Raw genomic sequence first — 25,798 nt, 5'->3', positions numbered from 1 at the left:
GAGTAGGGACTTTGACACCTGTGTTCTAGACCAGTGGTTCCCAACCCTCTCCTGGAGGACCACCAAGCCAGTCCAGTTTTCAGGCTAGCCCTAATGAATATTCATGAGAGAGATTTGCATATAATGGAAGTGACAGGCATGCAAATCTGCTCCATGCATATTCGTTAGGGCTATCCTGAAAACCCGACTGGCCTGGTGGGAGAGGGTTGGGAACCACTGTTCTAGACAGTAGGGTTATTTCTCTTAGTCGAAAAATCCACTCCGGGTTTTTCACTCTGCCTCTATAATACTTCACTAGCACTGCCTCTATAATACTTCACTAGCATCGTTTTTTCTATAAGAAATAGACTCGGGTAAAGGCCTTTGGCCTTTTCCTGAGTCTGTTTCTTATAGAAAAAACGATGCTAGTGGAGGCACTGTTCCTATGAAGTGGTATGTTTATACATATTGAATAGGCTGTATATTTTATTTGACACATTTTTGAAGAGATTTACCCAAGGCAGTTTACAGCAAGTTTTGTTCACAGTTAGGATGTTCAACATTGGCTTTGTTATAGAGGTACTATTGGGCTCTTGCCTGTGTGAATTTTTTTGTAACACAGAGTTCATAGCTATTAAGTCTCTCATCTGCTAGCTGACAGAAAAAACCCATGCATTCTGGACTGGTCTGATTGTACTCGAGGAAAATTAGCAGGTATTTTCTGTAAAGCACTATGCATCAAACTTGCTCTTATGACCTTTCTTAGCTCTGTCCTCATCTTACACGGTAGCACACCATTTTCTCTCATTTCCAGTTCACAGTTGGCGGAGTCTGTTGTAGTAGTTTTGACTGTTAAGTACAGATTCTCAGTTATGGATATCTTATAAGCAAACAATAATTTTTTTTAGTCTTCTTGCAGGATATGATCGACCCCATGACTCTCAAAGAGATGTTGGAGGGGATCAGGTACGTGATAGTTGAAATCCGTTTACAAATCTGAATTGTAATCATGTCCTGGCATTTAGTGTAGAACTTTGTTTTTAGAGCGCTGAAGCATCTCAGCTTCAGCCTGCAGTACCTTGCACTCAGCCCAGCAGGCTGCTGACACTCCCTGCCTGTGGTATCTAATCTAGTCTAATCTTTGGTTTATATACCGGGTCATCTGCCAGTGGAGCTTGACTAGAGTACATAGCAGAAAACATAGGAGAAGGAAGAACTAATTAAAAACTAAAGTACAGGGGGTCACGTGATGTGTTGAGCCGAGCAAGACGTGCTCTGCTCGAGCTCCGGGGTCCCGGGTCCTCTTTTGTCCCAACGAGTGCAAATTTTCTTGCGATTTCCCTGTGTCTTGGTGGGAGTAGTTCATGGACCGTTTTGCCCAGCCTGTAAGCCCTGTAATGAGCGGCAAAGTGACCCGGGGAGCGAAGGATCGGGAGGCGCGACTGCACCGCGCTGAACTTAAGATGGCGACCGGGACACCAGACGCGGGTCCTGAGCTCCCGCTGTCGGAGGCGCATATCGCTGCTCTTTCCGCTTCGGTGGTGCGGGCTCTAGATGCCAGGTTTGAGCAGCTGTCGGGTCAACTCTCCTCTTTGGAGTCCCTGGTCACGGAAACAACGCGCCGGACCGGAGAACTGGAAACCAGGGTGGCGCACGTGGAGGAGGCCCACTCTGCTTCGTCGGCAGATCTGACCTCACTTAAAACACTAATTGCTCGACAGGCAGATAAAATCGAAGACCTCGAGAACCGCTCGAGACGGGATAATCTTCGTCTAATAGGTCTACCTGAGACGGTGTCTGACTCCCGGCTGCACACTACCTTAGAATCCTGGCTTCGCACAGCATTACCTCTTCCTGAAGGTATGGGCATCTTGCGGCTGGATCGGGCCCACCGCCTGGGGAGGCGCAGTGAAGACCACACCAGAGCACGGGTCACTATTTTCAAAGTCCATAACTCTGCGCATAAAGTGGAATTGATGAAACAGTACCGTCAAAAGCGCAACCATCTTACCTTTGAAGGAACACAGATTCGTCTTTTCCAGGATTACTCTCCAGCACTGCAGGAGCGAAGGAAGCGGTTTTCTAGAGTCTGCTCCGCTCTCTTTGATCGTCAGCAAAGGTTCCAGCTGCTCTATCCGGCACAATTGCGGATCTGGACTGCTACAGGATGGAAAAGTTACACATCAGCGGACGATGCTCAGGCATATTTGGATTCTTTGCCTGGGGAGGCTGGACCTTCCTCGGTCCCCTGAAACTTTCCTTTCTGTGCTGGTATTTCTGCTTCTGAGGTGTTGTCCTGGCGCTGCTTGAGCAAGGACCTTAGATTTTTCCTGGCTGACCAGAGGGCGGGATGCTGAGCGGCTTTCTCCTTTTAGACATGGATTCACAATTGTTCCTTGTTGGCTTGTTGCTTGTTCTATCCTGTGGATCCTTGTTTGAGGGCCAGCTTGATGGTTCTGCGTGCACTTGAAGTCCTGTTTATGGGGTCCGGGCTTTTGCCCCTCTGGCCTCTGCTGCTGTTGAATAACCGGGGTATTTCCGGATGGCCCCCTATTGCTGCATAATCTGAACGCTTGGCGATTAGTCGTTGGCCAGGACTTGTGCTGCTTCAGATTGGGTTGATGCAGACTTCACCTGGCGTGGATCCACCTGTGGAGCTGGGTCCGGTGGTTAAATTCGAGACTTTGGTTCTTCGTTCTTTTGAATCGCAGGACTCTCTGGATGAACAGTCATTTATTATGTTCTGTATGGATGCGGTTTGGTCCTGTGTGTTGGGGGTATGGATGGACGATTGGTGTTGGGCTGGGGTTATGGTACGAATGTCTATATTGGATTTGACCTTTTGGGAGTGGATGGTGAAAACAGTGCCATTGAAGGAGTATGTGTGTCTCAGTGGGTGTCTGTAGGGGACTCTTAGGGACTTCTTTCTGTGTACCTTGAGAGACGCATTTCTATTACTGGATGTCTGGTGGCGCTACTTGGGTTGGGTTATGCTTCTGCTTGTTACTTGAGATGTTATATCCATCATATGCTCATGGTTGGTTCTGGATGGGTACAGTGGGATGGTCAGGTGTGAACTATTCCGGGGATTCTTTATGTGGATTGTGATCTGGGCGGGTGGAGTATGGGGATAGAAGGTTTGGGACTGGGGGGACTCGGGGCCCTGTTCACATTTGTGCGTGACTCCTTCTCTCTCCCGCTTTGGAGGTTGGCAGATATAGTCTGCGGAGGGAGGGGGTTGGGAGTTGCTGCACAGGGCCCTTAGACCACTAGTGGGTCGTATGAGGGAAGGGGTGGGGATGGTGGGGGGGAGGGATGGTGGGGGGGAGGGTGTGCTGGGCTCTCCTCTTGTTCTTACCTCTTCTTCTTTTCTCTTTCTCTTTTTCCTCCTTCTTTCTTCTTCTTCTTCTTTCGTGTTCCTGGAACCTGGTATTTGGCCTTCTGTCCATTGGTGGCAACTCGGGTCTGGATTGAGGAGCTGGGAGCGGGTCGCTGGCTGGGACGACCTTGCTCTCGGTTTTATTTCTGGTTCTGTACCGGCTCATTATCCTTCTACATTTTCTCATGAAGCCTCTTAGATGTATTTCCTGGAATATAAATGGTGTCACTTCACCTATTAAACGACAAAAAATTTTACGAGCCTTGAACCGTCAGAAGGCTGATTTAGCCTTCTTGCAAGAGACACATCTGTCAGCGGCAGAGCATGCTAAGCTTCAAACTTGGTGGGTTGGTCAGCATTTGGGAGCACCGGCGATCGATCGGAAGGCGGGGGTTCTGATTCTGATTCGGAAGGGGTTACCCTTTGTCATCCAAGAGCAGTGGGCAGACCCGGGGGGTAGGTATATCATTGCTAAGGTGCTTCTTCATCGTCAACCCCTGATTCTTTGTAATGTTTATGCGCCTAACAATTATGAATCTCGATTTTTCTCCTCACTTATTCGTCTTCTTGGCCAACATTCTGATATTCCATTACTTGTGGGAGGGGATTTCAATTGTGTTCATGATCCTTTGCTGGATAAGTCGCTCCCTGCTCCTCAGGATCGGATGCAGCCTACTAGGGGTATTTCTTTACTTTGTTCTTCTTTAGATGTTCTTGACGTTTGGCGGACGCTTCATCCAGGTGAGCGTGACTATACTCACATATCTAGGGCTCATGCCTCTTTATCACGGATTGATTACTGGCTGACTTCTAGCTCTTTGTTTTCTCAAATTGAATCGGCCACAATTGGCTCCTTTGACGTCTCTGATCATACCATGCTTTTGTTAACCCTACATTTGGATATCTCTTCCCCGGGCTCCTTCCGTTGGCGATTTCCGCTTCGATTGTACAAGGACCCGAAGTTTCAGGAGTTCTTACTTCAGAAATGGTCTGACTATCAATTCCATAATATTGAACATCGGAATGATTCTACTCTCTTCTGGGAGGCAGCGAAGGCAGTGCTCCGCGGTGAGATCTTGGCTTATTCCAGTCATCAACGTCGTGCTCGAGATAGGGAAATTTTGCAATTGGAACGTAGGGTTGGTGACCTCCGTCGGCTTTACAGTCAATCTCACACTTCTTCATTGCGTTCTCGGCTTTTAGCCACCCAGAGTCAACTTCAGGAGCTGTTGCATGCTAGGGCAGTCAAGTCGCTTGCTTATTATAAGTATCAATTTTTCAGACATGGGAATCAAAGTGGGGCACTCTTGGCTAGGGTGGTCCGTCGATCTACGGGTCGTACTCATATCTTACAGCTCCGCTCGGCAAGGGGGGATATGGTCAGGACGGATGCCGAGATTAATGCAGTGTTTTATGATTATTATAGGAAGCTCTATTCTCAACCATCTGATTTAATGGAGGGCTCTGTGTATTTGGACGGTATTACCCTTCCGTGTATATCCGCTCAGGCGGTGGCTAACCTCAATACCCCTATTACGGCTGAGGAGGTGTCCGGTGTCATACAGAAGGGTTCTTTACTGAAGGCCCCTGGACCGGATGGTTTCAGGATGGAATTTTATAAACTCCTACACCCTTCGATAGCATCAGTCTTGGCGGATACTTTCACAGCCGCCATTCATCGGGGTGCTCTCCCGGATTCTCTCACTTCTGCTCAAATAATAGTGCTCTTGAAGCCCCAGAAAGATGCTACCCTTTCTTCCTCTTATCGCCCTATTTCGCTGCTGAATGTGGAGGCTAAATTGTTCGCCAAGGTTTTGGCTAACAGGCTGGCCTGTGTTCTCCCTGATTTGATTGCTTCCCCGCAGGTGGGGTTTGTGCAGGGGCGTACTAGTGTGAAAAACATTAGATCCATATTGGCCTCTTTGGAATTTGTGGAGAGAACCAATATATCTTCCCTTTTGGTCAGCTTTGATGCTGAGAAGGCCTTCGATCGGGTCTCCTGGAACTTTTTATTTGAGGTTTTGACTAGGTATGGCATAACGGGTTTTTTTCAGGATGCGGTTCAGGTACTTTATCATTCCCCTACAGCCTTTGTTTGGGCTAATGGACATTGTTCTTCTTCATTCCCCATATGTCGTGGTACGCGTCAGGGCTGTCCTCTTTCCCATTGCTTTTTGCTCTGTCGTTGGACCCTTTGATTCGGGATATTCAGATTAATAAAACTATTTCCGGTATTCGCATTGGTTCTTCTGAATTTAAAATCTCGGCTTTTGCGGATGACCTCCTGGTTCATATCTCGAACCCCGTTGTCTCTCTGTCCAATCTGATGGCCACTTTTCAGGAATATGGAGATTATTCAGGGTTTAAGCTTAATCTTGACAAATCTTTAGCGTTGGCCACGTCTTCATCAGTACGGGACTCTTGGCCTGGGTCCTTTCCCCTTCAATGGGCTTCCTCTTCGTTTCGTTACTTAGGGATAATACTGACACCGTGTACCTCTGGGTTATATCGTGTCAACATTGACTCCCTGTTAAGTTTTTCGGCTGAGTGTTTTGCTCGGTGGGCTCCATATCCTTTGTCCCTGTCGGGCAGGATTCATTTGTTTAATATGGTTCTTTTTCCTAAATGGCTTTATACTTTGCAGTTACTCCCGTTATGGCTTTTGAAACGGGATATTACTAAATTGCATTCTATGCTTTCTCGATTCTGTTGGGGGGGACGGCGTCCGCGGGTGGCGTTGCGTTACCTGTTTGGTGACTGGAAGGGTGGGGGCTTGGGGCTACCGCATTTTCGGTTATACAATGCTGCTTGTTTGATGCGTTATTTGGGTGAGTGGCTTTCGGACCGCCAGGATTTTACTCCGAAACCCTATGAGAAGGAATTTTTTGCCCCTTGGCACATCTTGTCCTTGGTACAGGCCCCTCGTTCTCAATTACCGGTGTCACTTCGGGGAAGTTTGTTGTTGCACTCTCTACGCATCGTCTGGTCTTTTGTGCTGGACTCCTGGAAAGGGACTCCCACGATTACTAGATACTTACCTATTCAGGGAAATCTGCAATTTAGCCCCGGCATGGAGAATGCTAGTTTTCGTGAGATGGCGTCCCGGGATTTTACGTTACTTACCCATGTGCTTCAAGTTGATGGTTCTTTAATGTCTTGGGATGCTTTGGTCCGGTCTGGGGTTTTTGCTGTGGGTGACTTCTTTGCGTTTCGACAACTCCATCATTATATTCATTCTCTTCCCCGAGCTGCGCTGGCGTTTCCTATTGAGGACAAATTTACAACACTTTTAGATCCTTATTTGGAAAATGGATTTACGGTTTCTGGCCTTTATAGAGATTTCAGGCGTTGGTTGGGAACGACTGATCGTACCGTATTACAGGATCATTGGTGTCGAGATCTAGGGATAGCTCAGGACGCTTTGGATCTTTCTTCCTTGATTGCTAGACTACCAGGAGTGTCTGTCAATGCTGATCTTCGGGAGTGTCAGTTTAGGGTTATACATCGAGGCTATTTCACGAAGAGTCAGTTGTATTATTCAGGTTTTACGGATTCTCCTTTGTGCCCCAAATGTCTCCAGCAACCTCACTCGTTTATTCATGCCTTTTGGTCTTGTGTGAAAATCAAGCGTTTTTGGAGGCAGGTTCTATCTTATGTGGAGCGTGTTTTGGGATTGACGCTTCCCTTTTCGGCAGCCGGTCTCCTGCTGGATAAATATGAGGCCTTCTGTTTACCTGATTCGGGGCAGCGGCAGTTTATGAGACGGGTGGGGGTGCTGGGGAAGAAGGTAATTCTATCTGTTTGGATTGGAGATACTTTGCCCTCTTTTTGGGCTTGGAGGAATCGCTTGCATGCTCTGCTGCTGCTGGAGCGGAAGGATGCGTCTTTCAGCTTACACAGAAAGCGTCTCTTCCTTCGAATCTGGAATTCTTACCTTTTTTCATTATCTCCGAGGGCTCGAAGTGACATTTTGAATTCTTTGTAATTCTTTCTGAGGCCCGGGCATGTTCCATCTTTGAGGAGGCACCAGGTGTTCTTTCCTTTCTCTTTCTTCTCTTCTCTTTTCTTATCTCTTTTCTTTCTTCTATCCCTGGGGGCATTTACTTCTGTTTTGGCAAGGAGTCCTTGTGTCTGTATTAGACCAGGGGGTTTTGGGGTGGGGGTGGTTTGGGTGGGACTGTGGGATTTGATGACCTGTACCTGATTATTTTCTCCTGTTATTATGGTTTATTTGTTTGTGGGTTTGACATAGGTTATTTGATAATAAGATATAAATTTTGAAGGAATGATGTTGTATGTAGAGCTTGAAGAAGTGGAGCCTTCAGAGTTCTGGCCCTGCGTATTGCAAACTCTTATTTGTGAATGGCATATCTTACTCTGTGGGTACCTGTTGTACATGTCCTTTCCTTCAATAAAAATTGTTTGAACATAAAAAAACTAAAGTACATAAGAAAAGCATAAGAAAAATAACTATAATATTATCATTTCGTTGAGGTTGTAGTTAAACCATTTAAAAATTGCGAGAACAACAAAGTTTTTTCAGGAGTTTACGAAATAATTGCAGCTGGCCTAAAAGCCTAATGGAGTCAAGAAGTTCATTCCAGATCTCTACAAACTTGAAAACATAAGATCGACTGAACTTCCCAGCAGATTTAATTCCCTTAAAGGAAGGGAAGGCTAACTTATATCTTTGTGTGTTTCTCAAATGGCAAAGCTAAGGGTATTCCAACATAAGGGGACAAAAGGATCAAATATTCCATAGAGAAGCTTGAAGATTATGCATGTGCATTTAAACTGGATCCTAAAGCGAACTGGGAGCCAATGAAGCTTTATCAACAAAGGGGAAACATGATCATACTTTCGTTTCCCAAAAATGAGCTTAGCTCCAGTATTCTGTATTAAATGAAGTTGTTTTAGACTGCTCTGCTTAATGCCCAGATAAACTGAGTTACAATAATCTAGCTGAGAAAGCACAGTGGATTGTACCAGTACTGAGAAATGTTCTTGATGGAATAGTGATCTGACCTTCCTCAACATGCGCAGACTAAAAAACACTTTTTTATCAAGGAATTTATCTGTTTATTAAATGTAAATGATGAGTCCAAGATGACACCCAGGACTCTAGATGAAAAATCTATATGTAATGCGATACCTGTTTTTAATGTAACAGAGAAAGGGAGGTTTTCTAATTTTGGCCCAATCCAAAGCAATTTGGTTTTGGCAGCATTCAGTTTCATTTGAATAGACAAAGTTGAAGTTTAGAAATGCAGCAGTCTATACTAGGGACCAGGTTGTTATGATTAGGATCAATGTCTAATAAAATGAAAATATTGTCTGCATAGGTATATATAGTCTCTGCTGATGAAAGGCAAAAATTTTTCAGAGAAGTCATATATACATTAAACAAGATAGGTGACAGCGGAGAGCCCTCTGGCACTCCACAGCTGGAGTTCCAAGTGGAGGAAGTCTCACCATCTAAATATATCTCGTAAGATCTCAATGAGAGGAATTTACTAAACCAATTCAGTACAACTTGGTTTAAACTAGGGATCTCAAAGTCCCTCCTTGAGGGCCGCAATCCAGTCGGGTTTTCAGGATATCCCCAATGAATATGCATTGAAAGCTGTGAATGCACATAGATCTCATGCATATTCATTGGGGAAATCCTGAAAACCCGACTGGATTGCGGCCCTCAAGCAGGGACTTTGAAACCCCTGGTTTAAGCCAATATCTGATAACATACGAATCAGGATGTTGTGGTATCTTGCTCCTTGTCTGATACCTTGGACTCAGTCCACCTTTTCATATTTTCCTGATCATGCTTGTGCAACAGAGAAGTTTTCAGATTGTCTGTCTCTTTTTATCTTCCTCCAGGGACAAGGCTGATGTTCCTCTATCTGTTCGCTCATTAAGGTAAAGGTGGCCTGCTTGAGACACACATGTTGGGGCACTAGAATATAACAAAACACCCTGCACCATGAGTGAAGATGTACAGAAATTGCTTTTTTGTTGGGAGGGGGCAAGAATTAGAGAGTTGGGTATTTTGTGGAGATTTTGCATTCTGCCCTAATACCCTGCTCTCCTCCCTCAGATTCTTGATGCTCGAGCAGGAGGAAATGGAGTCATTTGTTAATCTGCACAAACACCACCCAATTAAGCGCCAGGTAAGGATACAGTGCACCTACCAACATTATTTCTGTCTTTATAACTGCTCCCATCCAGTTTCCATCGGGTTCTCTACTTTTGCTACTACTCATCTGGCTCTCATCAAGCATCCTCTTATTGCAAGATCTCCCTCTCACCTCTTTCCCATTTATTTCTGTGAGCATTCCTCATGCTGTGAGGCTTCTCTCCTGTTTCCTTCCCATCTGTCTCATCAGGAATATCCCTCAATTCCCCTAATTCGTTTTCCTCCCATGTTCAAGCACCGCAACCAGCCACCCCTTGGCTCCTCTTCTGTCCTCATCTCCAGAATGACCAAAAGCCAGCTGCAACTTCTCCATAACTACTTCCCATTCTAGAAATTCTTTGCTTTTGTGCATGCTGGGGAATCATTTAGCAAAATGTCCTGCCTACTATTATGCTTTTGTGGTCTGTTATTCATAGCTTGTATCTTAAGCACTTGTCCCTTTCCACATAGACTGTTATCACCTGCATGGGCACCCTGAAGAAGAACATGGCAGATGAGGATGCTGTCAGCTGCCTGGTGATAGGCACAGAGAGTGCTGAGGTTCTTATCCTTGACCCAGAAGCATTTACTATCCTGACCAAGGTAAGAGGTCAAAAATAAAGCAAAGGTAATCTTTTATTTTTATTCAACAAAATATGGTCAACCACATTTTCCAAAATGATGCAATCTCCACATCTGTGTCAAGTAAGAGACAAGATAATTATTAAGAAAGATTAATACTAGACCATATACTAACTACCACTTCTAGTGCAAAAGGCATACGAGTCTTGAACCAGTAGGTTATTCATGTCTAGTCGCAAGGTGTGTAGAAGGAATCATTTACATTTTTTTCTCTCTCGGCTCCACTTCCTGCCTCATTGGCTGTGGTGTAGCTCCTCAGTTTGTTTGTTTTTTCTACACGCTGCTGCTGTGCTGTTGATTTATTATTTGGGGGGTTTTGTCTGAATTTTGAGGCTTCACAGTACTCCAGAGGTCCCCAAAGCTACTGAGACAGCTCTGTCTGGGAGAAGATACAGACTGTAGTGGCTGAAGTCTGTAGCTGAGAGGGCAGCTCTTTTACAGGGAACCCACATAGCCAGCCTGCTTTAACAAACTGGGAGGCACAGGGGGACTGTTCCCTTAATAGCAAAGATCACTCCTGGCTGGGTTCCAGAGCTGGAGTGCAGGCTGTTTGGCCCATGTTAGGTGCTGGCTGCATTTTCCCTCCCCCGTCAACATGTGGAACTGTGAGTACAGTCTATTGCTGTCTATGGGAGACATCAGGAGGGTCTCAAATTTCAATTTTAAAGGTTTCTTGGGCAAGTATTTAAGTTCCCTACCTCCAAAAACCTCTTTTAACTATTTTTTGTGTTTTAATATAGAGCTTCCAGGCTGTTTTCTGGGGCTAAAACTCTACTGTGGCAGCCATCTTGGATTTCCCAGATTGGTTTTAAAAGTCTCTATGTTTGATTAAAATTACTATAGATGGACTCCTCAGGCTGTTTTACCTCTTATTCATGCCAGATTTGCACCAGATGGCCGGCTGAGGAGCATCCATGTTTCACATGCCTCTGGACACATGAGGGGGATGAGAGCCATGGGCTTAGCCCCCTCTGGGCCGATGGAATCGCAGGTGGCTTTGTTTTTTGGGGACTTGACGTCTTCAGCGCAGTGTAAATATGCAGCTGTCACTGAGCACATGAGAAAACAAGAAGAGTCCCTGAAGGGGTCCTCTCAGCATCTTGTTCAGGGCTTTACCCCTGATTTTGTATGTCTAATGTTTGAAATCTATCTGAATTATTGGGGGCAACCTGCACCCTTCTTGGGGTCTCGCCGGTGGTTCCATTGGAGGGTTTATCCTCACAGAGCGCCATTTCTCTGATGAAAGTTCATCCGCAAGAACTGGACTGGGGATCAGAATCTATGCCTTTACTCCCTCAGAGTGAATCTTCAGTTTTAGCAGGTTCAGGGTCTCATGTGAGGGCCACCAGAAGAGAGTCTGTGGTAGCCCTGGACCAGCGAGAGGACCCTTTGGTGTGCTGCCTTTTTCTAAGCCGGCAGTCTTGCTGAAAGTCATTACAGGATTTTTGTGGGAGTTAAAGCTTGAATCCCCGCAGACCTCTGATGCTCGGATTTCTGTCATGAGCAGTTCTAAGGCTTAGACCACATTTTTTCCTTCACATCTTGACATTATAAAGATGCTGATGGAGTATTGGGAGTCCCAGGAGGGTCTCTTGAGGGTTGCCAGAACTATGGCCAAATTGTACCCGATGGCTCCTGATTTTCTTTTTTTTTTCCAACTTTGTTTATTAAACTCCTGATTTTCAACAGCTGTTTGTTCCTCCTAAAGTGGATTCATTGATAGCATAAGTTACAAATTGCATTTCTCTGCCTGGTGAAGGTGGAGTGATTTTTCAAGGATACATAAGACAGTGGAATTACCTACAGTGCTGGTAAACGGAGGTGACTGATTTTCCTGGACAGCAGCAGCAGCAGAGCAGCTTGTTTTTTCCTTTCTCTGCCGGGAGTAGTGCTCAAAGTTTCCTGCAGGCACCTGAGGAGATGGATGGTGACGTCATTGGGGTCCGTCACCTTGGTGCAGAAAAAGATGCCACAGATGCTTCCATTTGTGGAATTACCTACAGTGCTGGTAAACAGAGGTGACTGATTTACCTGGACAGCAGCAGCAGAGCAGCTTGCTTTTTCCTCTCTCTGCTGGGAATTTTGCCTGAAGTTTCCTGCAGGCACCTGAGAAGACGATGATGTCATCGGGCTCTGTCTTGGTGCAGGGCATGGCCAAAGGGGCGTGCCCTCTGGGGCATGTTAGGCCCCTTGGAACCGCAAGGGATTGTGGCAAATATTCTACTTCGGTAACATGTAGCTCTATCATATGATACAATTCTATTTGGGACATCCATGAGAATAAAAAGTCAAATTTCATCTAGCAATAATAAACTTTTATTAATAATGGCAGGAGTTGCCGTTCAACATATTAGCAGAAATTGGAAAAATTACACCAGACTTAATTACACCTTCTGGTGGAATTCGTTATGCCATATATACAAAATGGAGAGAAAACTTGCTGTACAAAAAGGAAATCATAATAATTTTAAAAAGATTTGGGGGCCATTGATAACATATTGTAATGATTAGACACCTTTTTACACTAAAATATAATTATAATAATGGGAAAGGGGGATATATTGCTATATTATTGGTATAAACAATATTTTTGAATGTATTACATGTATGATATGTTTGATTTACAATATTTGTGGAAAGGGAGGGTGGGGGAGGGGTTTAATTTATGTATTGAAATTGATAATAGGAAAGAATTTCAAGTGATGTATATGAGTCAATTGATCTAATTTTGTACACTTGATGTAAGATGAAAAATGAATAAAGAATTGGAAAAAAAAAAAGATCTTTTAATTTAATTTTTTCCAACGGGTAAGAAAAAAGGTAAAACCAAAGAGTTCTACTCCTGCAATATCTGGTCCAATGGATCGTCATTTGCTTCCAACTACCAATGTACAAATTTTAAATCAAGATCCCAGTTTATCTTCAGGAGCTTCTTTAAGTTCCCTTGAAAGGACTCCTCCACTTTCCACCATTATCTTTGTGAAGTGGGTCATATATTAGATCCCACTGATATCTCGGAGTCTCCTTTGGCTTCACATTTTTCCTCTAAATTAATATTTTCCTCACTACCTAAAGTCTTATCGGTATTAGAGGGTTCAAGTGAAGAGAAGGAGACAACTCTGGAGGCCGCACCTTCAAAAAGATATAAAAAGGATGGAGTCGGTCCAGAGGAAGGCTACTAAAATGGTATGTGGTCTTCATCATAAGGCGTATGGGGACAGACTTAAAGATCTCAATCTGTATTCTTTGGAGGAAAGGCAGGAGAGGGGAGATATGATAAAGATGTTTAAATACCTATGTTATGTAATGTAATGTGCATGAGTCGAGTCTCTTTAATTTGAAAGGAAACTCTGCAATGAGAGGGCATAGGATGAAGTTAAGATGTGATAGGCTCCGGAGTAATCTAAGGAAATACTTTTTTACAGAAAGGAACAGTCTCCCAGAAGAGGTGGTGAAGACAGAGACTGTGTCTGAATTCAAGGGGTTAGGGATAGGCACATGGGATCTCTCAGAGAGAGAAAGAGATAATGGTTACTGCGGATAGGCAGACTAGATGGGCCATTTTGCCTTTATCTGCCATCATGTTTCTATGTAACTGAGAATCCTTGGGATATTACCTTAAAAGACTTGTGGTTAATAAATATGAGGATGGAAGGTTTGTTAAAATCAGTTGTTAAGCAATCAATTTCTTTCTCACAAGAAGTTGTCCGAAAGTTTGAAAATGTTGATTCCAACCTAGTAATCCTGGATAAGAAATCTACTCTAATGGAAACCCAAATTTCAACTTTACAGCAGGTTTCTACTTCTGCTGTAAAAGATTCATGTGTTATTCATTCTAAATGAGAAATTATGGAGAATGCTTACCATTCTAAAAATCTCAGATTTGTTAATTTCCCTCTATCTCATTTACTAGCACCTGATATTCTTATTCAGAAATATTTTAAAGAGATAGTGGGGTTTTCAAATTCTGAGACTTTTCCTATATTAAACTGCTACTAATTCCCATGGAAAAAAAAGGCGGGAGTCGAACAAGGGGCAGATATTCTGACTCCAAAAAATACCTACTCTATTCTCTTAGAATGGTTACACAAAAAACAAAAAATAAATGTATACCAAAATTGTCTTTCTTATAAGGAGGAAGAAGCCTCAGATCCCTGTCTTTAGCCAGAATGAATCTTGCTAAAAGACTAGAAAGGGTAAACAACTCACCAGCTTGTAAAAAAACTTCCTAGTCAATGAAATTTTTCAATCTTAAATGTTCATAAATGTCAAAAAGACTCTAGCTAACTTAATGAATAGTTCTGCTTACTTTGAAATCAGTCACAGTTCATATGAAGCTATTATGAAAGGCAACAGCTACTTATCTTATGTGCTGCACCTAATTGTATGGCTCAGTAGTTTTGCAGAGCTAGTTGTTCAAAAGAGATCTTCCTCCTCCGACGGTGGTAACCAGCATTTCGCTGTTGGCTGCATCAGGGGGGATGAGAAGATGAAGCGTGTTCTGTAATAAATCAAAAAAGTGAGCTAAGTAATGGTCTAAATAATCTTTTCTTTTCCAAATTCTTTATTCATTTTTCATTTTACATCAAGTACACAATATAACATCATTTAAAACTTTTACACATCACTTGAATTTCTTTCTGTTGTCATCGTAAATACATAAATTTATTCCCTCCCCACCCACCCTTCCCACAAAAATTTCAATCAAAAATATCATATAAATATTGTATTCTTATCTATTGATCTTTTTTTTTCCCATTATTTTTTATTTTCTAATTTTTCATAAAGTGTACATAATAATAAATTACAATTGATAAATGCATTTTTTCACTTTTATATCTAATACATTATATATCTGAATTTGATTTTCCCCCTCACCCTCCCCCCTCCCTTTCATTACTTTAATATAATATTTTAATTTTCAAATTTTTATAAAAAGTATACAACATATTAGAATACAATTGATAAATATTCAATAACTTTTTTATATCTAATACAATATAATCTAAACAAATTTTTTCCCATTTCCCTCCCCCCACCCTTTTATTACCTTTTATTCATACGTTACATTTTGTATAATATATTATAACATACTATGTATAAATTAATTTTTCTTACCCCCCCTTTATGTGTGTCATAAAAAAGATCCTTAAAAAAAGAAAAGAAGAAGAAAACATCATATTATTTATTCATTACAGTATTTTGTCAATGGCCCCCATATTTTTATAAATTTAGTATATGTCCCCTTTTGTATTGCTATTGTTCTTTCCATTTTAAAAATATGACATATTGTATTCCACCAAAATGTGTAATTTAGGTTGTTGTAATTTTTCCAATTGTTAGTTATATGTTGAATGGCAACCCCTGTCATAATTAATAAAAGCTTATTATTTTCTGGTGAAATTTGACTTTTTATTCTCATCATTGTTCCAAATAAAATTGTATCATATGATATTGCAATATGATTTTCCATTAATTTATTAATTTGTGGCCAAATTGAATTCCAAAAAATTTTAATATAAGGACAATGATATAATAAATGATCTAATGTCCCTGGTTCTAGATTACAGTGCCAGCATCTATTAGACTTAGAACTGTCTAATTTTTGCAAACGAGTAGGGGTCCAAAAAGCTCTATGTAATAAAAAGAACCATGTTTGTCTCATAGATGCTGACACTGTACATCTCATTCTCCAAGACCAAATTAGTGGCCATTGAGATACATTAATTTGATGTCCAATCTCAATGCTCCAAATGTCTCTTAGACCATTTTTTGGTTTTTTATTCAAATATCCAGATATTAATTTATACCACAATGCGGCTTGATGTCCTAGGAAGTCTGCTTTAAAGCATAAGAACTTTAAACTATATTGATTGTTTAATGATTTCCATTCAGGGAACCCAACCTGAATGGCCTGCTTCAATTGCAACCATTTAAAACTTTGTGTTTTATTAAGACCAAATCTATGTTGCAATTGTGAAAAATCCAGCAGTTTACCTTCTGAAATAACATCATCTAGAGATCTAATGCCTGCAATAATCCAGTTCTTCCAAAGGATTTGAGCTCCGCCAATTTTGATCTTGGAGTTTATCCATATGGATTGATTAGTTGATTTGTATATTGGGATGGGTGTTAATTTATCAATAAATCTCAATGTTTTCCAAGTATCCATTATTATTTTATTTTCTTTGTATCTTTTAGGTATATTAATACTTGGTAAATGAACTAAATTTAGGGGAAACATAAGGCGCCATTCCAAATATAACCAATCTGGTGCATTATCTATAAGTTCTGGGAGGATCCAATATATACCCTGACGTAGAATATAGGCTTGATGGTACCTATAGAAATTTGGAAAATTTACCCCTCCCTCCTTAATTGATTTTTGTAAGGTTACTAAAGCTATTCTAGGTGTCTTACCAAGCCAAAGAAATTTTGTTAAAATTCTATTAAGCTTTTTATAAAAGGACCCCTGAAAATAAATAGGTATCATACTCATTTGGTAGCAAACTACAGGCAACATCATCATTTTAATAGTTTGAACTCTTCCCCACCAAGAAATATGTAATGGGTTCCATTTGCTCACATAACTCCGTAACTTTTTTTAATACATATTTTTCATTTTCTTTTACAGTATCTTCAATTGTTTTTTTAACTTGAATGCCTAGATATTTAAATCCTTCTTCTTTCCATATGAATGGAAAAGTATCAAATAATCCTTTTACACAATGAACATTCAAGGGTATAATTTCAGATTTATTCCAATTAATTTTATAACCTGAAAATTTGCCAAACTTATCAATTAATTCCAATAAAGAAGATAAGGTAGACTCTGGATTTCTCAAATAAAGCAAAATATCATCCGCATAAGCCGAAATTTTATATTCCATATCTGAATATGGAATACCTTGTATCTCCCTCGTTTGCTGTATTGCTAACAATAAGGGTTCTAATACAACATCAAATAACAAAGGAGATAAAGGACAGCCTTGTCTAACTCCCCTCTGTAATTGAAAACCATCAGATATCTTATTATTAATATTTAATCTTGCAATCGGGAAGCTATACAATGTTTTTACCATTTGTATAAATCCAGAACCTATACCAAACCATTCTAAAGCCTGATACATAAAATTCCATTCTACCCTATCAAATGCTTTTTCAGCATCTAATGAAACTGTAAAAGCCGGTTCATCCATTTTTTTTGATAAGTTTAGCATGTGAAATAATAGTCTAGAGTTATTGGAGGAATGTCTTTTAGCAACGAAACCCGTTTGATGCATATCTATAATATGTGGGAGAGCTTTGGCTAATCTCAAAGCCAAAATTTTCGCCAAAAGTTTATTATCAACATTTATCAAAGATATAGGCCTGTAGTTTGAAACCAAAGTAGGATCTTTATTTGGCTTAGGCAAAACAATTATTATTGATTCAGCCATAGTACCTTTTATATTACCTTTTATAAGTTGTGTCTGATATAATTTTAATAAATGTGGGGAAAGGATATTTTGAAATGTTTTATAAAATTCTACTGTGTAACCATCACCACCTGGAGCGGATCCAACTCTAAGAGATCTCAATGCTGTTTCTAATTCTTTTAATGATATAGGTTCTTCTAAACTTCGTTTTATATGATCAGGAATTTTAGGTCCATTAATTAAATCTAAAAAATTTTTTCCATCTTTTTGTTTCTCCAAATAAGGTTCGGAAGAATACAGGTCCTTATAAAATTTTAAAAATTGTTTTAATATTATATTTGTTTGATTTGTTATTATACCATTATCATCTTTTATTCCATTAATATTAGTTCTCCTTTTTTTTGCCTTAAGATAATTTGCCAATAATTTTCCCGCCTTATTAGAATTTCCATAATACACTGTTTGCTTGGAAAACAAATCTTTTCTTATCATTTTTGAAGTTAATTCATTATATTTACCTTTTGTTTTCAAAAGAGCTTGTAAAACTTCATATTCCCATTTACTTATCAATTTAGCTTCTAATATTTTTATTTCTTTTTCTAATTCTATATATTGTTTTTTGATCTGTTTCCTAATAAAAGCTGAATATGATATAATATTACCCCTCATAGTTGCTTTAAATGCATCCCATACATTCTCTGTAGATGTATCTTCCACTAAATTTGTTTGAAAAAAATCATTAATTTGTGTTTTAAAATTTTCCAAAAATTTGTCATCCACAAGCAATGCATTATCAAATCTCCAAAGAGGTCTATTATTTTCTAATTGATCTAATTGTAATTCTATCCATATTCCCGCATGATCCGAAATGATAATAGGATCAATGGAGGCTTTGATCACCTGTTGCACTTTATTTGTTGAAACAAAAATATAATCTATTCTTGAAAATGATTTATGAACCTGTGAACAAAATGAATATTCCTGATCATTAAAATGAAGAATACGCCATATATCCTTCAAATCACATGATCGAACTAAATTATCTAGACCTAAAGATTTAATATTTTTACCTGGTTTTTTATCCAATAATGGATCCATTACAGCATTAAAATCTCCAGCCACCACTAAATTAGAGGCAGCCAGTGGTAATAACATATTTTGTAGCTTTTTGAAAAATTCTGATTGATTCGAATTAGGGGCATATATATTAAATAACGTCAGGGTATCATTTCCCATACCTATATCGATATGTATCCATCTTCCATGTGGATCTGAACTTTTTACCTTCTTATCTATTGATCTAAATAATCTGATTACATTCTGGTACAAAATAACTTACTGCGGGTCGGCACATGAACGTTAGTGCTCAATCTCAGCGGCAAAGATGGCCGCAATGGCAGTGCAGCCTCAGTTTTGCAAGCTTTCAGAGTGTTCAGCCAATCTACTGGTCAGAGCTAAGGCTACCAGCTCCTCACAAGGATTAAAGAAGAGAGCTAGTCGAAGCAAAAAGGCCTTAATAGAGTTGTGTTAGTAAACATACAGAAATTGTAAGAACATAAGAATTGCCGTTGCTGGGTCAGACCAGTGGTCCATCATGCCCAGCAGTCCGCTCACGCAGCGGCCCTCTGGTCAAAGACCAGCACCCTAACCGAGACTAGCCCTACCAGCACCCGTTCTTGTTCAGCAGGAACTTGTCTAACTTTAACTTTAATCTATCCCCTTTCAACTTTAGAGAGTGCCCTCTCGTTCTCCCTACCTTGGAGAGGGTGAACAACCTGTCCTTATCTACTAAGTCTATCCCCTTCAGTACCTTGAATGTTTTGATTATGTCCCCTCTCAATCTCCTCTGTTTGAGGGAGAAGAGGCCCAGTTTCTCTAATCTTTCGCTGTACTGCAGCTCCTCCAACCCCTTAACCATCTTAGTCGCTCTTCTCTGGACCCTTTCGAGTAGTACGTGTCCTTCATGTACGGTGACCAGTGCTGGACGCAGTACTCCAGGTGAGGGCGCACCATGGCCCGGTACAGCAGCATGATAGCCTTCTCTGATCTGTTTGTGATCCCCTTCTTTATCATTCCTAGCATTCTGTTTGCCCTTTTTGCTGCCACCGCACATTGCATTGACGGCTTCATCGACTTGTCGATCAGACCTTCCAAGTCCCTTTCCTGGGAGGTCTCTCCAAGTACCGCCCCGGACATCCTGCATTTGTGCATGAGATTTTTGTTACCGACATGCATCACTTTACACTTATCCATGTTGAACCTCATCTGCCATGTCGATGCCCATTCCTCGAGCCTGATTGTCACGTTGCAGATCTTCGCAATCCCCCTGCGTCTTCACCACTCTGAATAACTTCGTATCATCTGCGAATTTAATCACCTCGCTCGTCGTACCTATGTCTAGATCATTTATAAAGATGTTAAAGAGCATGGGTCCAAGCACCGAGCCCTGTGGCACCCCACTGGTGACACTCTTCCAATCTGAGTATTGTCCATTTACCCCCATTCTCTGTTTCCTATGCTCCAGCCAGTTTTTAATCCACCTGAGTATTTCACCCTCGATTCCATGGCTTGCAATTTTCCGAAGTAGTCATTCATGCGGAACCTTGTCGAACACCTTCTGAAAATCCAGATATACAATGTCGACCAGATCGCCCTTGTCTATCTGTCTGTTTACTCCCTTGAAGAAGTGCAGCAAGTTTGTCAAACACTATCTACCTTTGCTAAAACCGTGCTGACTGGTCCTCATCAGCCTGTGTTCGTCAAGGTGATCAATGTTGCTGTCCTTTATCAGTGACTCTACCATCTTTCCCGGTACTGAGGTCAGACTCTGTACAGAGGTCAGACCCGATACAGAGATCTCCCCTCGAACCTTTCTTGAAAATCGGCGTAACATTCGCCACCTTCAAGTCTTCTGGAATCTTTCCCGATTTGATCAACAGATTGGCTATTAGTTGAAGCAGTTCTGCTATGGTCCCTTTCAGTTCCTTGATGACCCTTGGATGGATGCCATCCGGTCCCTGCGATTTATTGCTCTTAAGCCTATCAATCTGTCTACACACCTCCTCTAGACTGACCGTCAATCCTGTCAGCTTTCCGTCTTCATTTCCAGCATATATTCTGATGGGTTCCGTATGCTGTGTACATCTTCTTCGGTAAATACAGATGCAAAAAATGTGTTCAGTTTGTCGGCAATTGCTTTGTCCTCTTTTAGCGCTCCCTTTATTCCATGGTCATCCAACGGTCCCATCGCTTCCTTCGCGGGTCGTTTCCCCTTAATATATCGAAAGAACGGCTTGAAGTTCTTTGCCTCCTGAGATATTTTTTTCTCGTAGTCTCTTTTGGCCCCTTTTACCGCCTTATGGCACCTGCGTTGATGTTTGTGCTTGTTCCAGTTTTCATCCGTTTTTGACCTTTTCCATTCCTTAAATGAAGTTTTCTTGTCTCTGATCGCTTCCTTCACCTCTACAGTGAGCCATGCAGGTTCTTTGTTCTTTTTCCTCTTGGATCCCTTGTTGATATGCGGTATAATCTTCTTCCCTACCATGAGTCTCATCCCTTCGTAATTCCCTTTTCAGAAGTTCAGTGCCGTGGCTGTCTTTTTGGACCGATGTTTCTCCCCTGCGTCCAGATCAAAGCAGATCATATTGTGATCGCTGCTTCCCAGCGTCCCTTCTACTTCTACATCTACCCCAGGTCGGGGGGTGGGAGGCCTACAGAGCAGGAGGGACTGAGCACCCCTCCTGCTCCCAACTTTTAGGTGTAGGGGGGTCGGGCTGTGCTGTGCCGGGGGGGAGTTCCGGGCTGGGCGTGCATGGGGGGGGTGTTATGCATGGGGGTGTATTGTCGAGTAGGGGGAGGCTCTTTTTTTTTTTTAATAGGCCTGATATTTTGCGGCCTATTAAAAAAAAAGAGGCTGCTTCTCCTGTCACTACTGTCAGGGTCTGCGCATGCTCAAGGATCGCTCTCTAGTGATCTGTGCTGTGGGGGGGGGGCGTGTCAACGATCGTCCCCATTTGCATGCAGGCCTTTTGTGAATTCGTTAGCCTACATGCAATCGGGAATGGATCAGACATGGAATCGTGGGTTAGTGAATCTAGCCCTAAACCACTAGACTACAAGGGATTGTAAGATAGTCTGGGGGGGAGCTACTCTTTGCATTCTTTTTTTTATGTGTTTGTTTTATTAAAACTTGTTATACCACTTTTCTTACAACAGGTCCAAGTGGTTAACAAATATCAAATATATAGAAAAAGAACTTTATTTTAAAATAGGACAGACCTATACAAATACATTCAACCCCACATGCAAATCCAGAACTTCCTGTTTTAATTTTATATCGCAGGATTCTCACTAAAAGGCCCATTTCCACTAATATATACAAATTATTTTTGACAAAAGAGAATCTTGCCCAAATGCTTCACAGAAATAAAAAGTTTTCTGCATATGTGTGTGCAATGTGATTGAAAATGATGCAGTAATGCATAGTAGTAAATATGGTGTTCAAAATAAGTGATTTTGACTCACAAATTTAGCAGGAATTGAAGTTTATAAATTTGGGGTAAACTCCTTAGGAATCAGCCTCTTGGGGGAGATATAACATCACCTGTCACTACAAATGTGATGCACATTGTAAAAAAAAACTAGTTTTTTATTACCTGATGTCCACATGTGCAGAGGCTATTTTGCATGGAGGTAAATTATGTTTTTTTATTATTTAAATTATTTCTGGCTAGGATATTATTTGGATAATTCTAAAGAATTTCCAGGTTCTGTTGGGTATGATGAAGGTGATCCTGAGATGGACCAAAACAAACCATAAGAACACTGTGATATGGCGATTCCTAAATTGTGATTAGTTTTAGCTTTGAATCCTTTATAACCTTGGGATTTTTTTTTCTTTTATGGTATACTCTGTGTTACTGTAACAAGTGGATACTTGTGATTTCATTTGAAAAAGATAAATAAATAAATATTAAAAAAATAGAAGAGAAAAAATAAATAAACTACAGTACTGTACTTTATTTTGAGGACTATTTCTTGTACTGTACAGGAGAACATAAATACACATATGATCTGAGTTTCATACAAATTCAACTTAAGAACGGTTTTAAAAATGGAACTCGTTCTTAACCTGGGGACTACCTGCATTAAGAAAGGAATGGAAACAAAATTGAGAATATTATTTTTATTTTATTGGGCATTTATATACCACCTCTCAAGGTTATCTAAGCAGTTTACAACATTTTCCCTATCTGTCCTGATGGGCTCACAATCTATCTAACATACCTGGGGCAATGGAGAATTGAGTGACTTGCCCTGGGTCACAAGGAGCAGTGTGGGGGTTGAACCCACAACCTTACTAGGCCACTGCTTCCTGTTATGATGCATTTGTATGACTCCATGGTGTGACCGCACTCGTAGACTGTATACAATTCTGGTCACCTCATCTCAAGACATATAGTAGAATTAGAAAAGGTAGAGAGACGGATACCAAAAATGATAAAGGGAATTGGATGACTTCTTTATGAAAAAAGGCTAAAGCAGCTAGGGTTCTTCAGCTTGGAGAAGAGATGACTGAGGGGTGATATGATAGAGCCCAGGGGATCCTTATTTGTGAAGGGTGGGGGGAGGAGAGAGACTAATCTGCTGGGAAGCTAGTACAATATACCAGGAATGAAGCTAAACAGGCTAGGAAGGGCCTTACATGCTGTATTTTTTTTGTGATTGCAAGTCTGAGCAGTCGATGCTTGTTCCAGCTAGAAGCCATACCCCTCATTGTGCCTGACCATTGTTTTCCCTATTACAGATGAACCTTCCGAGTGTACCTGCATTCCTGGATGTCACCGGCCAGTATGACGTGGAATTTCGGATCACTATGGCTTGTAGGAATGGCAGCCTTTACATTCTGCGCAGGTGACTTATGTGACCCACAGTCAAGCTTTCGTATGTTTTCCCTTCTTTTATCTCAAGGTTGGATAACAAATTTGACAAACTTGTGAATATGTCCGCTTCCCCAAACCTTTTTTTTAACCTGTAAATTCTCTCCATCTTTCTTTCTCTCCAACTCGATCACAAACCAGACTGGCATCTGTCATTATTTATTTATTTATATGGATTTCTATCAAGTTCTCCCGGAAGCTCAGAACAGGTTACAAATGACATTCACAGTTAAATACAGGACAAAATTTACAGGCATTTGTAGAGAGCCAGGTGAGGAGAAGGGGAGCATGGGAAAGGAGGAGGGTTGAGAGGGAGGGAGCAGGAGATTAAGGAAAGAGAGCAAAGAGGGGGCTGTCCGTTAGGACTGTTCAGTTGAAGAGATGGGTCTTCAGCCTTTTCCGGAAGGTCATCAGCGAGCCTTGAGATCTTATCTGGGCAGGCAATTGGTTCCAAAGTCAGGGAATGAAGTGGCTGTAGGAATGTTTATGAGCTGTTTCCATTTGAAGGGATCCTCCTGCAGGGATGTATAGTCATTTCTCAGCCTCAGAGCGGAGTGTGTGGGCGGGAGTATATTAAGGGAGATTGGATGTAATGTAGGCATGAGCCTACCCATGGATATTTCCCCTTATTTTATATTACTACTCCCCTCCCCAGAAATCCATAGTTTAGGCATTGCAGTGAGATTCTTGGACTAGGTGTTATGCAACCTGGTTCCCTTTGGAGCCTTACAACCATAGGCCTACCTTTCTCTTTTTTTTTTTTTCAAAATTTTTATTCATTTTTCATCTTACATCAAGTGCACAATATTACAACATTTAAATTTATACACATCACTTGAATTTCTTTCAATTATTATCTTAAAAACATAAATTTATTCCCTCCCCACCCACCCTTCCCACCAATATTTTAATCATAAATTTCATATAAATATTACATTCTTATCTATTGATTAAACCTTAAATAAAACTTTATACCACCCCCCCATATTAAAAATGTTCTTTCAATGAAAAATGGCGTCTAATCATTGCAATAAATTGTTAATGGCCCCCAGATCTTTTTAAAATTATTATAATTTCCTTTTTGTATGGCAATTGTTCTTTCCATTTTGTAAATATGGCATAATGAGTTCCACCAGAATCTATAGTTAAGTTTGCTATAATTTTTCCAATTCTTGGTGATATGTTGTATGGCAACTCCTGTCATAATCAATAAAAGTTTATTATTGCTACCTTTCACTTGGGGAGGTGGAGAATAGATACTGAGCAGTCCAAATCACTGAGAGCGCCAAAAGGTGGGAGGTTGTCCCCTCTTGCAGAGTTATGAGTAGGGGGGGATCATGTGGGAGTTCATTCAGTGGAGGAGTCTCTTTTGCTGATTTGAAATGCTTGGAAGGGGAGGTATAGGAGGCAGATGTTTTGGGGAGGGATTCTGGTGTGTAGCATATGGTAGACTGTTAGTAGCAATACTGTGTATGTTCTTGGATGTTGGCAACCCTACCACATCCCTTTAGGGAACCCTGCCCACATTTCTCCTTACTCAGAGGTGCTGGAAGATCAGAGGCAGCATGAAGCCAGGTTAAGAGGGTTTCACAGTGGTGCAATCTGAAATGTGCTAACACTGGCTTTAGTGTACCACCCAATCTCATATTCCTGACAAATCATTGAGCTGCTCCAGACTTCTACTAGTGAGTGGTAGTGTCAGAAGGAGTGAGAGGAGCATATTCACCACTGCTACCCATTCTGTGCTCACCCCCAGAACTTAGGTCATGATCATACTCAAAATTTTCAGCAGGTGCTTCCTCTCCTTGCTGTTGTCATGCATCATAGACAGCGCCAGATCCAGTAGTAGTAGCAGCAGTGAAATGTGTTCCATCACCACAAGCTGCCTATCACTCTTCCTGCACCTGCCGTTGTAGGCTAGATAAGTTGACCATGTAACAAATATGGTCATTGTGACCTAATTTGACCCTTGATCTTTCTATTGCTCCAATGCGATGACCACTGTTTCCTCCTCCCAGGCAGCTATGTTTACTGTCTTTGCAGAATCCCCAGTATTACTTGACCTGGGAAGTGGAAGTTTCAACTCATGGTTTCAGCAAGATATCACTTTCCACAAAGAAGCACAGGGCACTTGGGAATAGCAGTGGCCTGAGAACCAGGAAAAACAAGGATCAAATTTCACTGCTATTCCTTATAATCTGGGATAAATCACTTAACCCTCCATTTGCTCAGATTATAATCCCTCCAGAGATAGGAGAATAGTTACTATATC

The 25,798-nt window shown here is 41.2% G+C and overlaps 1 protein-coding gene across 3 annotated transcripts in view; it reads left to right on the top strand.

The window, feature by feature from the left end:
* The window catches only part of BBS1 (Bardet-Biedl syndrome 1), a 105,837-nt gene that overhangs the window by 23,664 nt on the left and 56,375 nt on the right, over positions 1-25,798 (top strand). For all 3 annotated transcript variants that reach the window (XM_033954726.1, XM_033954729.1, XM_033954728.1), the window contains 5 exons: positions 899-945; positions 9,233-9,271; positions 9,450-9,522; positions 9,999-10,130; positions 23,394-23,500. In XM_033954726.1, coding sequence (XP_033810617.1) covers positions 899-945; positions 9,233-9,271; positions 9,450-9,522; positions 9,999-10,130; positions 23,394-23,500 — 398 coding nt within the window. The remainder of the gene's footprint in view (positions 1-898; positions 946-9,232; positions 9,272-9,449; positions 9,523-9,998; positions 10,131-23,393; positions 23,501-25,798) is intronic.

This window comes from Geotrypetes seraphini, chromosome 8 (assembly GCF_902459505.1).
Source record: "Geotrypetes seraphini chromosome 8, aGeoSer1.1, whole genome shotgun sequence".
NCBI classification, from domain to species: Eukaryota; Metazoa; Chordata; class Amphibia; order Gymnophiona; family Dermophiidae; genus Geotrypetes; species Geotrypetes seraphini.
This window is presented reverse-complemented; position numbering and strand designations above follow the sequence as displayed.